The sequence below is a fragment of the Propithecus coquereli genome, unplaced genomic scaffold (genome assembly GCF_000956105.1).
Source record: "Propithecus coquereli isolate 6110/MARCELLA unplaced genomic scaffold, Pcoq_1.0 Scaffold10, whole genome shotgun sequence".
Lineage (NCBI taxonomy): Eukaryota > Metazoa > Chordata > Mammalia > Primates > Indriidae > Propithecus > Propithecus coquereli.
In genome coordinates, this window is record NW_012133858.1 from 3,846,993 (window position 1) to 3,863,250 (window position 16,258).

Here is a 16,258-nt window from a genome sequence, read left to right on the forward strand (position 1 = left end):
GCCCGCCTCGGCCTCCCAGAGTGCTAGGATTACAGGCGTGAGCCACCGCGCCCGGCCCTGGAATACAGTCTTAAGACCAGGAATGTGATCTCTCACCATACGCTACAGTAACAAGAACGTATCTAGAATACTGTATTCTAGTTATGACATTTTTAAGAGGGATGTAGGCAAGCTAGAATATATGCAAGAAAGTAGTAAAGTAGTGAAAGGCCTTTAAAAAAAAAATACGTTTTCTGTGAGAAAACCACTGGGCTCAGCATACTGAAAAGAATTAAGACTTTTTTAAGAGGAGTAGGAAGGTATACCTTCCTTCAAATATTTAACAAGTTTTCATGCTAAAGACAATTTTTTTTTTGTTATGATGGTAGGTTTGTATTCCACTTAACTTTAAGGGATATATTAATGTCTTTTAATATAGTGGTTGTTTAGAGTCGCTAATGACTATCAACATTTTAATATGGTTCAGGATTTTTTTTTTTTTAATAATACGTTCCAGAGAGAAGAACACGTCAGTCTCCATGAGTGGAGAAAGACTTCAGGATTCTTTTTACTTGCCCAAGGTGACAGCAAGTATCAGATACCATTCCATACTAATTATAACAAAAAAGGTAGTTAGCCTGCCCACCAATAAATTCACACTTTTAGTGATAAACTGCTAACATTAAAATCAATAATTATTGCTCTTTCAAGTGATAGCTTAAAAGCTGTTATATAAAAAGAGTGAAATTTCTCAATCTGAATTAACATAAGATTTTGACTACTATTCACTATAAGGTCTTTTATAAGACAGCTCAAAAATGAAAGTAATGCTGTTTTCTGGTCCTGCGAAGATTCCACAAATAAGGAAATTTAAAAGTTAGGCATGGTTCACAATTACACATATGTCTGTATATTTCTTTTTATTCTTTGATTGATAATCATACTCCAAAACAAATTGTGGTGTGATTATGAGAAAGTAATATTTTGTAGATAGATGAAAAAATATACTCAATATATTCATAGCTCACCTTTTGAAAGCAGTTTCCTGAATTTCTGTGTTGCTGAAAGCTGTTGCTCGGGGCTATTAGAAAATATCATTTCAATCATGTCAGAAGTGATGACACCACCCTGGGATCACAAACAAAAAGCAAATATAATAAAACATTGACCTTAATCCAAAGGTAAACAAAGATAACAGATATTATGTCTAAGTTATTAAGTTAATCATACTTCTCCAGAAGTTACAGAAAGGTAGGACAAAATTTACATGTAAAAATGTATAAGATAATTACATGTAATGTAATATAATGTAATGAAGCCAAATTCTTTGCCTATCATTAAAAAGCTCACAATAGTGAGAAAGTAATCTTAGTAGTAACAATAAGACAAGGGGCTTATTTTTCTTCCTCTTCTCGCTCATTACATGGGTGGCTGTTCTTTGTTATCCAGATTAAATGTTAAATTCTAAAAGAAAGCTTTTTATGACCTCAAACCTAAAGCAGTCACTCTCTCTCTACTATATCACCCTACTTTAATCCTGTGCCCAGCCCTTATCACACTACCAGATATATTTCTGCATTATTTGTTTATTGCCTGGGTTCCCCCAGTATACTGTGATCTCCCTGAAAGCCAAAGACCCGTCTATCTTACCACTCTACTACTGACAGCTGACATACAGGAGATACTCAACAAATATTTATTTAATGAATATAGAGTGGTCTTATATAAAGCAGATTCTAGCCACTGCCAAATTCAACACCTGACTCTGATCTAAAATTTTTATTTTCTTACTTTACAAAACTTTTCAGTTTCCCACTACAACCTATCCCCAGTATTAGTAGTTAACTTTCTTCTCAGGATCATTTGCCAGAATGTAACAAAGTTCTTATTTCATGAAGGGTTACAATCAACGAAATGAATTGTGAGGAAAGTTCACTGAGCTGTAAATGCTGGATAACTGGTAAGTAATACCTAACACTTAGGAATTCCCATGGGGGAGCGGCCAGGTGCAGTGGCTCATGCCTGTAATCCTAGCACACTGGGAGGCTGAGACAGAAGGATCGCTCGAGGTCAGGAGTTCCAGACCAGCCTCAGCAAGAGCGAGACCCCTGTCTCTACTAAAAAAAATAGAAAGGAATTAGCTGGACAACTAAAAATACATAGAAAAAAATAGCCAGGCATGGTGGTGCATGCCTGTGTCCCAGCTACTCGGGAGGCCGAGGCAGGAGGATCGCCTGAGCCCAGGAGTTTGAGGTTGCTGTGAGCTAGGCTGACGCCACAACACTCTAGCCCAGGCGAGAGTGAGACTGCCTCAAAAAAAAAAAAAAAAAAAAAGAATTCCTATGGGCAATATGAAGCATTCTGCTCAAGAGTCAGGAAAGTAACTATTCAAAGTTCAAACAAAGGTCCCTGTATGATTTGTTATGAATATGCTTGCATATATATACATACATACACATTCATATATATAAAATAAATATCTTTTTCTTCCCTCTCTCATCCTTTTTAACAAGCTGTCATGACTTGACATTATACTATTTTAAGTACTGTTACCTTTACATCATAGTATTTAAGTCACAGGCTATCAAGAGGAGGAATGGACATCACCCAAAGATTTTGCAACCTCTTCTGGGGAAAGTGTACAGATGCTCCTCAACTTAAAATGAGGTTACATGCCAATAAACCCATAAGTTGAAAATGCATTTAATACAACTAACCTACCAAACATCATACCTTAGCCTAGCCTACCTTAAACATGATCAGAACAATTACATTAGCCTACAGTTGAACAAATAATCTAACATAAAGCCATTTTATAATATAATGTTGAATATCTCATGTCATTTATTGAATACTGCACTGAAAATGAAAAACAAAATGGTTGTATGGGTACTCCAAGTATGGTCTCTACTGAATGCGTATCACTTTTGTACCACTGTAAAGTCGAAAAATCCTAAATCAAACCATCATAAGTCAAGGACCATCTGCACATTTTCAGCTGCAAAAAAGAAAGTTGTATCATCTTAGGTAAAGGTACGATTTTGTTGTCTTTATTTGAGACTAAATATCATGTAAGGAAATGTGCATGGATACCAAATTGACAAGGAGTAGACTCTGATGGTTAATTTTATGTGTCAACTAGACTAGGTTATAGAACCCAGTTATTTGGTCAAATACTAGTCTAGATGTTGCTGTGAAGATATTTTTTAGACTTGATTAACATTCAAATCAGTACACTTGAATTAAATAGACTGTCCTCATAATGTACGTTGGCCACATCCAATCAGTTGAAGGCCTTAAAGGCAGAGACTGAGGTTTCCTGAAGAAAAAGAAATTGAGCCTCAAGACTGCAATATCAACTCTTACTAACTTTATAGCCTGCAAGCTTGTGCTGCCCTACAATTTCAGACTTGCCAGCTACCAATCATGTGGGGCCACTTCCTTAAAATAAATATCTGTCTCTCTCTCACTGGTTCTGTTTCTCTGGAGAACCCTGACTAATATTAATACAATCCATAAAATACTTTATATTCATGTAACACCACTTTTAAAAAAATTGGAAAGATTGACTTTCTTAAAGGACTAGAAGAATTTATCACAAAATGCTAGCTTTGGCAATAATGTCTATATCAATTCCAAAGGAAATTATACTCCCCTCCTAACTCCCAAAGAAAGCTGTTTCATATAAACTGAGATCTATGCAGTGAAATAAATAAAAAAAAACTATAAAATACCATGTATAATATGTCACCATCTATAAAAAAAAAAAGGAGAACACTTATTTTCTTTAACACACAAAAAGCTCTCAAAAAGAATAAATAAGAATCAAATAATGGTGGTTGCCAGTGGGGAAAAATACAGGATTACTGAGGTAGAGAAAGATACATATTTTTCTTTTTTAAAAAATCATGCATATACAAATATACGATCTATTTAAAAATTACAAAATTAATTATAATACACTGAAAACCTAGACAGGTCTGATCCACATAAATAAAGCATAATTTTTATTTCTTTTGTAACTTAAAGTTACAAAATGATTTTACAACAGAAAATTCCAACAGTTCTGATGTGGAACTAATTTTTTAAATCATATAAATGTCAATTTTGTCAATGAAATGAGTAATAAATTGTGATTTAATTTACAGTATCTCTTATTATTCAACTTTTTTTTTTTTTTTTTTTACAGAGTCTCACTGTGTTGCCCGGGGTAGAGTGCCGTGGCATCATCCTAGCTCACAGCAACCTCAAACTCCTGGGCTCAAGCGATCCTCCTGTCTCAGCCTCCCGAGTAGCTGGGACTACAGGCATGCGCCACCATGCCTGGCTAATTTTTTCTATATATTTTTAGTTGTCCAATTAATTTCTTTCTAATTTTAGTAGAGACGGGGTTTCGCTCTTGCTCAGGCTGGTTTCGAACTCCTGAGCTCAAACAATCTGCCTGCCTCGGCCTCCCAGAGAGCTAGGATTACAGGCGTGAGCCACTGCGCCCGGCCTATTATTCAACTTTTAAGGAATAATTTTATAATGACTTTCATAAGTTTTGATAGCTGAATTAACTTTTATAATTTAGTCAATTTTAACAGAAAATTATCCAAAATATAATAAACATTTAATGAACCATAAGATTAAGTATGTGGCTTTTGTTAAAAAATAAAATGCCAAGTACTTTTTATAGCCATCTAAACTTTTTTTTTAATTCAAAAGAAGATCCATATCTCATATCTTCATCACAAAAACACTAAGACAGTTCATTATCTTACTTACTGGTGCCATCTCCATGTTATTAATCTGGGCCTCATGAAAGCCTCCATCTGACATAACTTCTTCTTCTGTTTCTTCTTCTGCTGTAGCAACATTTCTCCGCTTGAATAACTGAAATATAAAAAACCGTTAGTAATGTAATTCTAACACAAGGGAGTTCAACATGCAAACACTAGGCCCCCCATTTAAAAAGGCAATAGGGATGGAGCTCTTTGAAAATCATTTGCAAAATTCTAAATCTTGTACTGCCTCCAGCCCTTCCTGATGAGGAACTATTTCAGATTTCTCCATAATCTTATAATTGAATATAATTAACTATCACAATATACTATACCCATACTTGACAAGGTAGTACTTACTAAGAAAGGCCTGACAGTACATGCCATAAAAAAGGTAAAGTTGGAAAAAGAGGCTGAGGCAAACTTGGCCATTTCCCCATCCCGTTATTACATGAAGTATGTGACAGGATGGTCTTTATAATACATCAGGGAAAATAAGTCTACACCCAAATGACTTAATACTTCCCTCCTAAGCTTCAAAGATAGTGGTATGAGGCTTCTGACCTTCCCAATCTGCCCAGCAACCAGTGACAAATGACAACTGCTTGAACAGTACCTTTAAAGCATCCGTTAATTTGTGTAGGCAACGGAGACTAGTTCCCCGCAAAGTCAGCCAACTAAGGTGATTTCCATTATAACCTTAAGAGGCCTGGGCAGTAAACTTATTCATCAAGCCATGATGGACTAACAGTAACTTATCCTCCCCCATCCTAAACAACTAAAAAGCAGACAAAATTACATAAAATAATGTTCTTCAGCCACTGGACAACAGGAAGCACAGGGCAATGATCCCTCGGAAAGAATAAAAACAAAATAAGCCCCATGATTGCCTCAGATTATTGCCTAAAAGGAGTTTCCAGGCTGCAGTGCAGAGAAGGTAAACCCAAACAGAGCTTAGACTCCTTGAACTGAGGTAACAGAGTTCAGAACAGGAGTCCAAGACACCTAAAATCCACAAGGCAGAGAATAACACAGAAAAAAATGCCAAACCCTACAGAAGGTTTCCTTTGAGTCTTAAGTTAGTACTGATCAGCACATAATCACATTTTACCAGAAGACAGAAGCAGAGGGAGTACTTCCTAACTCCTTCTGAGGCCAGCATTATCTTAATACTATAATCAACTACCAAAGGCCTATTTATAAACAGTTTATTTTACCCAATACATCATTTGCAGCTATCGAGAAAAAATTACAAGGCATATTAAAAGATAAAAAACACAGTTTAAAGTGACACAGCAAGCATCAGAACCAGATTCGGATATGGCAGGGATGTTGGAATTACCAGACCAATAATTTAAAACTACAATTAATATGCTAAGGGCTTTAATGGATAAAGTAGACAGCATAAAGGAACAGACAGACAATGTAAGGAGAGAGATGGAAATTCTAAGAAAGAATCAAAAAGAAATGCAACGGATCAAAACCACTGTAACAGAAATGAATGCCTTTGATGGGCTTATTAGTAAAATAGACACAACTAAGTAAAAGATCTCTGAGCTTGAGGATATCTCATTGGAAACCTCCAAAACTGAAAAGAAAACAGAAAAAGTACTGAAAAAAAATAGAACAGAATATCCAAGAACTGTGGGACAGCTACAAATGATATAACAAACACGTAATGGGATTACCAGAAGGAGAACAGAAGAAAAAACAAAAGAAACATTTTATACAATAATGAATTAGAATTTCCTCAAATTAATGTCAGACACCAAACCAAAGATCCAGGAAGCCCAGAGAACACCAAGCAGGATAAATTGAAAAACCAAAAAAACTAAACAAACAACAAAACACACACACACACACACACACACACACACACACAACCCCACTACACTTAGGGATATCATTTTCAAACAACAGAAAATCAAAGATAAAGAAAAAAACTCCTAAAAGAGAGAAAAACCCTGTACCTATATAGGAGCAAAGTTAAGAATTATATCCAACTTCTCCTCAGAAACCACACAAGCCAGAAGAAAGTGAAGTCAAATATTTAAAGTGTTCAGAGAAAAAAAAACACCAACCTACAATTCTGTATCTTGTGAAATTATCCTTCAAAAGTGAAGAAGAAATAAAGACCTTCTCAGAAAAGCAAAAACTACTGCCAGTAGAACTGCTTTGCAAGAAATGTTAGAAGTCCTTTAGCAAGAAAGAAAATGGTATAGGTCAGAAACTTGGATCTACATAAAGGAAGAATATCAGAGAATGAATAAGTGAAGGTAAAATTAAAACTTTTATTTTTCTTATTATTAATTGACCTAACAGTTAATACTTTATTTAAAATAATAACAAGAATACATTTGATTATGTATGCTTATGTGTATATATGCATGATCACGTTTCTGTATAAGTGAAATAAACAATAGCAACGATACCAGGGATGGAAGGGAGAATAGGAGTATCTTACTATAGGGTACTCACACTACCAGTGTAAATGTATAGAGTTATTTGGAAGTGGACTTGTATTCACTGTAAATGTACACTGGAAACTCCAGAGTGCACACTAAACAAAGTAAAAAAAATAAGTACACAATGCATATGCTAAGAAAGGAGAGAAAATGTAAATCATATAAAATGCTCAATTAAAACCACAAAGGCAGAAAAACAGTGGAAGACAAAACTTGGAACGAAAAACAAGGTTAACAAATAGAAATCAGTAAAAATATACGTTAAGTACTAATCCAACTATATCTACAATCACTCAGAATGTCAATAGTCTCAGTGCACCAATTAAAAGACAGAGATTGTGGGAGTGGATCAAAAAACAAGACCCAACTATATATTGCATACAAGAAGTCCACTTTAGGCCGGGTGCGGTGGCTCACACCTGTAATCCTAGCTCTCTGGGAGGTAGAGGCGGGCGGATTGTTTGAGCTCAGGAGTTCGAAACCACCCTGAGCAAGAGCGAGACCCTGTCTCTACTAAAAATAGAAAGAAATTAATTGGGCAACTAAAAGAATACATAGAAAAAATTAGCCGGGCATGGTGGCGCATGCCTGTAGTCTCAGCTACTCGGGAGGCTGAGGCAGAAGGATCGCTTGAGCCCAAGAGTTTGAGGTTGCTGTGAGCTAGGATGACGCCACAGCACTCTAGCCCGGGCAACACAGTGAGACTGTGTCTCAAAAAAAAAAAAAAAAAAAAAAAAGAAACCCACTTTAAATATAAAGACACATAGATTATTAATAAAAGTAAATGGACGGAGAAAGATACGCCATATTAACACTAATCAAAGTGGGAGTAGCTATATTAATTTCAGACAGAGCAGACTTCAAAGCAAGGAAAGTTATCAGGGATAAAGAGGTGCACTGCATACTGATAAAGACATCAATTCTCCAAGACATAATAACCCTTAACAGGTGTAAGCTTAACAATAAAGTGTCAAAATATGTAGGCAAAAACTGATAGAACTGCAAGAAGAAATAAATGATTTCACTATTATAGTTGGAATTCAACACCCCTCTATCAGAAATGAACAGATCAAGCAGGAAGAAAACCAGTATGGACATAATTGAATACAACATCATTAATCAACTGGATAAAATGAATATCCATAGACTAATTCATACAAAAACAGCAGAATACACATTTCTAAGATCTCATGGAACATTCAGCAAGTTAGACCACATTCTGGGCCATAAAACGCACCCTAACAAATTTAAAAACACAGAAGTCATAAAATGTCTGCTCTCAGACCACCATGAAATTAAATCAGTAACAGAAAGGTAGCTAAAAAAAAAAAAAATCCCCAAATACATGGATATTAAATAACAACTCTAAGACCAACACATGGGTCAAAGAAGTGATCACAAGAGAAATTTTAAAATATTTTAAATTAAATGAAAATAAAAACACATAACTTGTCAAAAATCTGTGGGATGAAGCAAAAGTAGTGCCTAGGGGGAAATTTATAGCATTGAATGTATAAAATAGAAAAGACAAAATATTTAAAATCACCTAATCAATCACCTCAGAAAACTAGGAAAAGAGCAAATTAAATCCAAAGAAAAAAGAACAAAAATGAGAGCTGCTATCAATGAAATTAAAAATAGAAAATCAACAGAGAAAAATCAATGAAACTAAAAGCTGGTTCTTTGAAAAGATTAATAAAATCTATATGCCTCTAGCCAGGCAAACTAATAAAAAGACAAAGGATACAAATCACTAGTATCAGAAATGAAAGAGGGGAAATCACTACAGATCCCATGAACAAAAGAATACTATGAACAACCCTATTGCCACCGATTTGATAACCTAGATAAAATGAACCATTTCATTGAAAGACACAAAACTATCAAAACTCACATAACATTCTAAATAGGCCTATACTAAAGAAATTGACCAATAATAACCTTCCAAAACAAAAAACACCATGACCAGATAGATGGGTTCACCGGTGAATCATATTCAACATTTTAAGGAAAAAATTATACTAATTCTCTACAATCTCCTACAGAAGACAGAAGGAGAGGAGATAATTCCTAACTCGTTCTATCAATATAAAGGCCAGCATCAGCCTAATATCAAAACCAGAGACATTACAAGAAAACTACACACTCTCTTATGAACACAGATGCAGAATCATCAACAAAATATTAGCAAATCAAACCCAACAATGTATAAAAAGAATTATACACCATGATCAAGTGCAATTTATCCCAGGTATACAAGACTGGCTCAATAGTTAAAAATCAATTAATATAATCCATCATATCAACAGGCTAAAGAAGAAAAATCACATATAATATCGATAGATACGGAAAAAGCATATGACAAAATCCAACACCTATTCATGATAAAAACTCTCAGTAAACCAAGATTAAGTACAAATTCCTCAACTTGATAAAAGAATATCTACAAAAAGCCGGCTAGGAGCGGTGGCTCACACCTGTAATCCTAACACTCTGGGAGGCCAAGGCGGGTGGATCGTTTGAGCTCAGGAGTTCAAGACCAGCCTGAGCAAAAGCAAGACCCCGTCTCTACTAAAAATAGAAGGAAATTAGCTGGACAACTAAAAAATATATAGAAAAAATTAGCCAGGCATGGTGGTGCATGCCTGTAGTCCCAGCTACTCGGGAGGCCAAGGCAGGAGGATCGCCTGAGCCCAGGAGTTTGAGGTTGCTGTGAGCTAGGCTGACGCCACGGCACTCTAGCCCAGGCGACAGAGTGAGACTCTGTCCCCCACCCCCCGCCAAAAAAAGAATATCTACAAAAAGCCTACAGCTAACATCATACTTAAATGGTATGAAACTAGCTTTCCTGCTAAGATAAGGAGTAACACAAGGATATCCCCTATCAACACTCCTATTCATCAACACTGTACAGCAATTCCTAATGTAATAAGAAAAGGTAATAAAAAGTATACTGTTGAGAACAGAAGAAATGAAACTTTTTTCTCAGATGACCTAACTGTCCATATAGGAAATTTTAAAAGTATCAACAAAAAAAACCTCCTGGAACTAATAAGCAACTATATCAAGGTTGCATGATATAAGGTTAATACACAAAATTCAATCAATTTCCTATATGCCAGCAAGGAACAAGTGGAATTTGAAATTAAAAACAGTATCATTTACATCGGCACTCTAAAAAATGGAATACTCAGGTATGAATCTAACAAAATATACACAAGAGCTCTATAAGGAAAACTATAAAACTCTGATGAAAGAAGTCAAAAAATGAAATAACTGGAGAGGTATTAAAACACATTTGTCAATTAAAACATATATATATGAAAAAGAAGAAGGAAAAAAAATCTCAATGGGAGAACATGAGGCTGGAACTGGACATACACATACACAAACAAAAAAACAAATCTAGACACGAACCTTACACCCTTCACAAAAATTAACCCAAAATGGATCACAGACCTAAATGTAAAATGCAAAACTAAAAAACTTCAGGAAGCTAACATAGGGGAAGCTCTAGATGATTTTGGGATGACAATGATATTTCAGATATGACAACGAAGGCATGTTCCATGAAAGAACTGATACGCTGGACTTCATTAAAATTAAAAATGTCTGCTCTGTGAAAAATACTATCAAGAGAATGAAAACAAAAAAGTCAAAGACTGGGAGAAAATATTTGCAAAATATCTGATAAGAAGCTGGTATCCAAAATATACAAAGAACTCAAAACTTAACAAGAAAACAAACAACCCAGTTTAAAATGAGCCAAAGACCTAATAGACACCTCACCAAAGAAGATATATAGATGGTAAACAAGCATAGGATGAGATACTCCACATTATATGCCATCAGGGAAATGCAAACTGAACAAGATACCACTACACACCTACCAAAATAGCCAAAATCCAGTACAACTGATAAAACCAACTGCTGCCAAGGCTGTGGAACAACAGGATCTCTCATTCATTATTAGTGGAAAGGCAAACTTTGGAAAACAGTTTAGTGATTTGTTAACAAAATTAAACATACTCTTACCATGAGATCCAGCAATCATACTCCTTGGTATTTACCCAAAGGAACTGAAAATGTTCATCTACACAAAAACCTGCCCACAGATGTATACAGCAGCTCTATCCATAACTGCCAAAACTTGGAAGCAACCAAGAAGTCTCTCAGTAGGTAAATGGATAAACTATGGTACATCTAGACAATGGATTCTTATTCAGCATTAAAAAGAAATAAGCTATCAAGCCATGAAAAGACATGGAGGAAACTTGAATCCATATTACCAAGTGAAAGAGGTCAATCTGAAAAGGCACATACATGTATACTGTATGATTCTAATTATATGACATTCTGGAACAGGCAAAACTATGGAGACAGTAAAAAGATCAGTGGTGGCTGGGGGTTAGGGGAAAGGAAGAATGAATAGGTGGAGCAGAGAAGATTTTTAGGGCAGGGAAACTACTGTGTATTAGTATAATGGTGGATACGTGTCATAATACATTTGTTCAAACCCATAGAACAGGACTTTTTTGGCACCAGGGATCAGTTTCATGGACCAAGACAATTTTTCCACAGACCTGGGCAGGGATGGCGAGTTGTGTGGCCCAGTCCCTAACAGGCCACAGACCAGTATGGGCACTGGGGACCGCAGCCATAGAATGTACAACACAAGGCATGAACTCTAATATAAACTATGGACTTTAAATGATAATGATGTGTCAATGCACGTTCATTAATGACAACAAATGTACCATTCCATAAGTATGTTGACAATGGGGGAGGCTATGTATGTGTGGGGGGAAGAGGGGGGTATATGGGAAATCTCTATACCATCTGCTCAATTTTGAGGTGAATCAAAAACTGCTTAAAAAATAAATTCTAATAATAAAAAGAGTGAAATACTTTTTTCAAACATACAAAAACTGAATGAATGCATCACCAAAAGACTGGCTCTGTAAGAAAATGTTAAAGGATGTTCTTCAGATAGAGGAAAAATGATACCAGACGAAATATAGATCTACAAAAAGGAATGAAAACCACTAGATGTGATTAAAGTGGTAAAATATTTTAAAAACTTTCCTCATTAAAAAAAGTCTTCAAAAGATAGTTGACCACTTAACATCCAAAAGGCTAACTATAATCAAAAAGGCAGATAATAACAAGCAATAGCAAGAATGTGGATAAACTGAAACCCTCATACATTGCTAATAGGAATGTAAATGGTACAGCCTTTGTAGAAAACAGGTTGTCAGTTCCTCTAAATATTACAGGCAGAGTAACCACATGACCCAGTAAGTCCACTCTTAATATATTTCTCTTGGGTATAAACTCAAGAGAAATAAAAATGTACATCTACAGTAAAACCTGTACACAAATGTTCATAGCAGCATTATTCAAAATAGGAAAAAAGTAAAAACAATTCAAATGTCCACCAACTGAATGAATAAACAAAAAATGGTATATGTGCACAATGGAATATTATTAGGTAGGAAAAGGGAATAAGTACTGACACATGCGAATATGGATGAATCTTGAAAACATTCTGCTAAGGGAAGGAAGCCAATCACAGAAGGCCACATATATTATCATTTCATTTATATTAAATGTTCAGAATAGGCAAATCTATAGAGACAGAAAGTAGATGAGGGTTGGGAGTTGTTAAGAGAGGAGCAGAGGGAATGAAGAGTGACTACTAATAGGCATCAGGGGTTTTTTTAGCAGTGACCAAAATGTTCAAAAATTGGTTGTGGTGATAGTTTTATAACTGTGAATATACTAAAAATCACTCAATTGTACATTTCAAATGGGTGAATTGTACAGTATGTGAATTATATCCTAATGAAGCTGTTTTAAAGAGATAATGGACAATTTAAAGTAAAAGTAATATCAGTGGGGGTTCAATAACACATACTTAGAAGTAAAAACCATCAAACATGATGTGGTATAATATTAGTTGAAAGTATACTGTAATAAGTTAAAGATACATAGGATAAGCCCTGAAGCAAGCACTAAAAAATATACATATACCTAACAAATTATTATGCTGCCAGTAAGAAACACAATTCACATGTAAACACACATATGTTAAAAGTAAAAAAGTGGGAAAAGATACACAATGCCAATGCTGGTTAACAGAAAGCCGGAGTAACTATAATATTAGGCAAGTTGATTTCAAAGAAATATTATCAGAAATAAAGAAAGCAATTTCTTGCTGATCAAGCCATTAATTAATCAAGAAGACATAAGAATACTAAATATTTACATGCCTATTTAACTAGGAACAGAATAGAACTTCCTTGAGCTCATAAAAGGAATATAGGCATGCATCACTCAACAACACAGTCTGAGAAATGCATCATTGGGCAATTTCATAACTGTGTGAACATAACATATTATACTTACACAAGCCTATATGGAATGGCCTACTACACAACTAGGCTATGAGGTACAGCCTCTTGCTCCTAGACTACAAACTTGAACTGCATGTGACTGTACTGAACACTTAGGCAATTTTAACACAATGATAAAAATTTGCATATCTAAACATAGAAAAGATACAATAAAAATACAATATTATAATCTTATGGGACCACCATCACGCAGTGCATGGCTGTATATGAAAAACCTGTAACTTCGTAGATAATTAAAGACTCATTACTTTTTGCCTAAGGTCAGGAATAAAACAGGTAGGTCTGCTTTCATTATTTTTATCCAGCATTACACTGCAGGAATGCAATCAGGCAAGTTAAGAAGGCATCCAGATCACAAAGGAGCAAGGAAAATTGTTTTTACCTGTAGGTGACACGATTACCTATATAGAAAATCCAACGGAATCTACAAAAAAGCGACTACAATAAGTGAGCTCAGCAAGCTTTAGGAGATCAATATACAAAAATAAACTATGTTTCTATATATTAACAATGAACTGAAAAATGAAATTCAGAAGATATCATGTATAATTGCATCAAAATAATACTGAGGGAAAAATCTGACAAAAGATGTGCAAGACCTATACACTAAAACTATTCATACAAATTGCTGAGAGAATTTAAAGGACCCCATCTCTACTAAAAATAGAAAAAATTCGCCAGGCATGGTGGTGTGCACCTGTAGTCCCAGCTACTTGGGAGGCTGAGGCAGGAGGATCACTTGAGCCCAGGAATTTGAGGTTGCTGTGATCTAGGCTGATGCCACGGCACTCTAGCCCAGGTGACAGAGTAACACTCTCTCTCCAAAAAACAAAAGACAGTGTGATATTAAAGACAGATAAATAGAACAATAGAACAAAGTAGTAGAGGTCCAGAAACAGACTCATACAGATACGGTCAACTATAAATGTTTCCAAGGCAATTTAATGGGTGAAAATAATCTTAATGATAAATAGCACCTGAACTGGATAGTCATATGCAAAAAATGATCCCTTAACATATACCTCACATAATAAATAAAAATTAAATGTAAATGGATTACCCTAGCTAAAACAATACAACTTCTTAAAAAAAAAGAGAGAATCTTAGTGACCTTGGATTTGGCAAAGATTCTTTGTTATGATGCACAAAAGCACAATCCATGAAAGAAAAAAACTGATACATAGAACTCCAAAATCAAAGACATCTGTTCTCAAAAAACACTTCTGTAAATGAAAAGGCAAGCCACTGAATAGAAGAAAATATCGTAAAACGTATATCCTGCAAAGGATTTGTATCTAGAAGATAAATGACTCAATAAAAAAATGAGGAAAATGTTAACAGACTTCACTAAAGTAGATACACAGCAAATAAGCACTTTGATGTCCATGAGTGATCTACCATACAGCATGGTAACTATAGTTAATAATGTATAAGTCAAAATTGCTAAAAGAGTGGATTTTAAATGTCACAACAAAGAAATGGTAAATATGTGAGGTAATAGATATGTCAATTAGCCTGATTTGAACTTTATGTGCATTAAAACATCACACCCATAGATACAATAGTATCCAATTGTATAGTATCCAATAGTATACAATCGTACCCATAGATACAATTATTTGTCTATTCAAAATAAAGTTTTTTAAATAAGAAAAGATGCTCACATCTTAATTTCTTAGGTAAATGCAAATTAAAACCATCATGGAGTATTGCTACATACCTCTTACATAGCTAAAATGAAAAAGAATGACCATATCAAGTGTTGACAAGGATGTGGAGCAACTGAAACTCTCATACATTGCCAGTGGGAAGGTAACATAACAAAACCCATTTTGGCAAACAGCTGACAGCTTCTTAAGTACACACCAACTATACAATCCAGCCATATCACTTCTAGATATTTAACCAAGAGAAAAGGAAATATAACTCCTTACAAAGAGTTCTCCATTAGTGTTCATAATTTTATTTTTCATCACCAAAAACTGGAAATAACCCAAATTCCCATCAAGTGAATGAATAAACCAATTGTTTATCCATACAACAGAATACTACTTGATAATAAAATGGAATGAACTATCAGTGTCAGTACATCATCCTATAACAGAATTGTCCTGATCTTATTCACAAAAGAATTAAAATATATATTTACAGTCTTTCTTCCCAAAGTCACTAAATTTTCATGCCAATTATAAATTCATCATCATAATAATCTACCTTATATAATGAGGTATACAGATTTTAAAAAGCAGAATCAGGTGTTCCTATCCCCTTAATCTCGGAATATCACCCCACAATGATAAGACGGACAAGAAACAAAAACACTCATGATCACAGAAATTAGAAGACACGTGTAACCCCTAACCATATCTACAACAATAGAAAGTACATTGAGAAATGATATATAGAGTTAGAGTGGAGGAGAGCCTAAGAGCCTATGGAGGGGACACACTGTTGAGAAGCAAGCCTACACAAACCATGCAGAGCCCTGGTTAAGGCTCAGGAATATATATATATATACACACACACACACACACACACACACACACACAAAAACATATGAGGCATAACGGCTGGCTGCAGTAAGGAAGTAGACTAAAAACAAGGATATGGTTTGAAAAAGAAAAAAGAAAAAAAT

The 16,258-nt window shown here is 34.9% G+C and overlaps 1 protein-coding gene across 1 annotated transcript in view; it reads right to left on the minus strand.

Moving 5' to 3' along the window:
- The window catches only part of KPNA1 (karyopherin alpha 1 (importin alpha 5)), a 57,009-nt gene that overhangs the window by 28,797 nt on the left and 11,954 nt on the right, over window positions 1–16,258 (minus strand). The window contains exons 3-4 of the mRNA XM_012641522.1: window positions 4,747–4,854; window positions 1,008–1,107 (exon numbers count right to left, since the gene is read on the minus strand). Coding sequence (XP_012496976.1) covers window positions 1,008–1,107; window positions 4,747–4,854 — 208 coding nt within the window. The remainder of the gene's footprint in view (window positions 1–1,007; window positions 1,108–4,746; window positions 4,855–16,258) is intronic.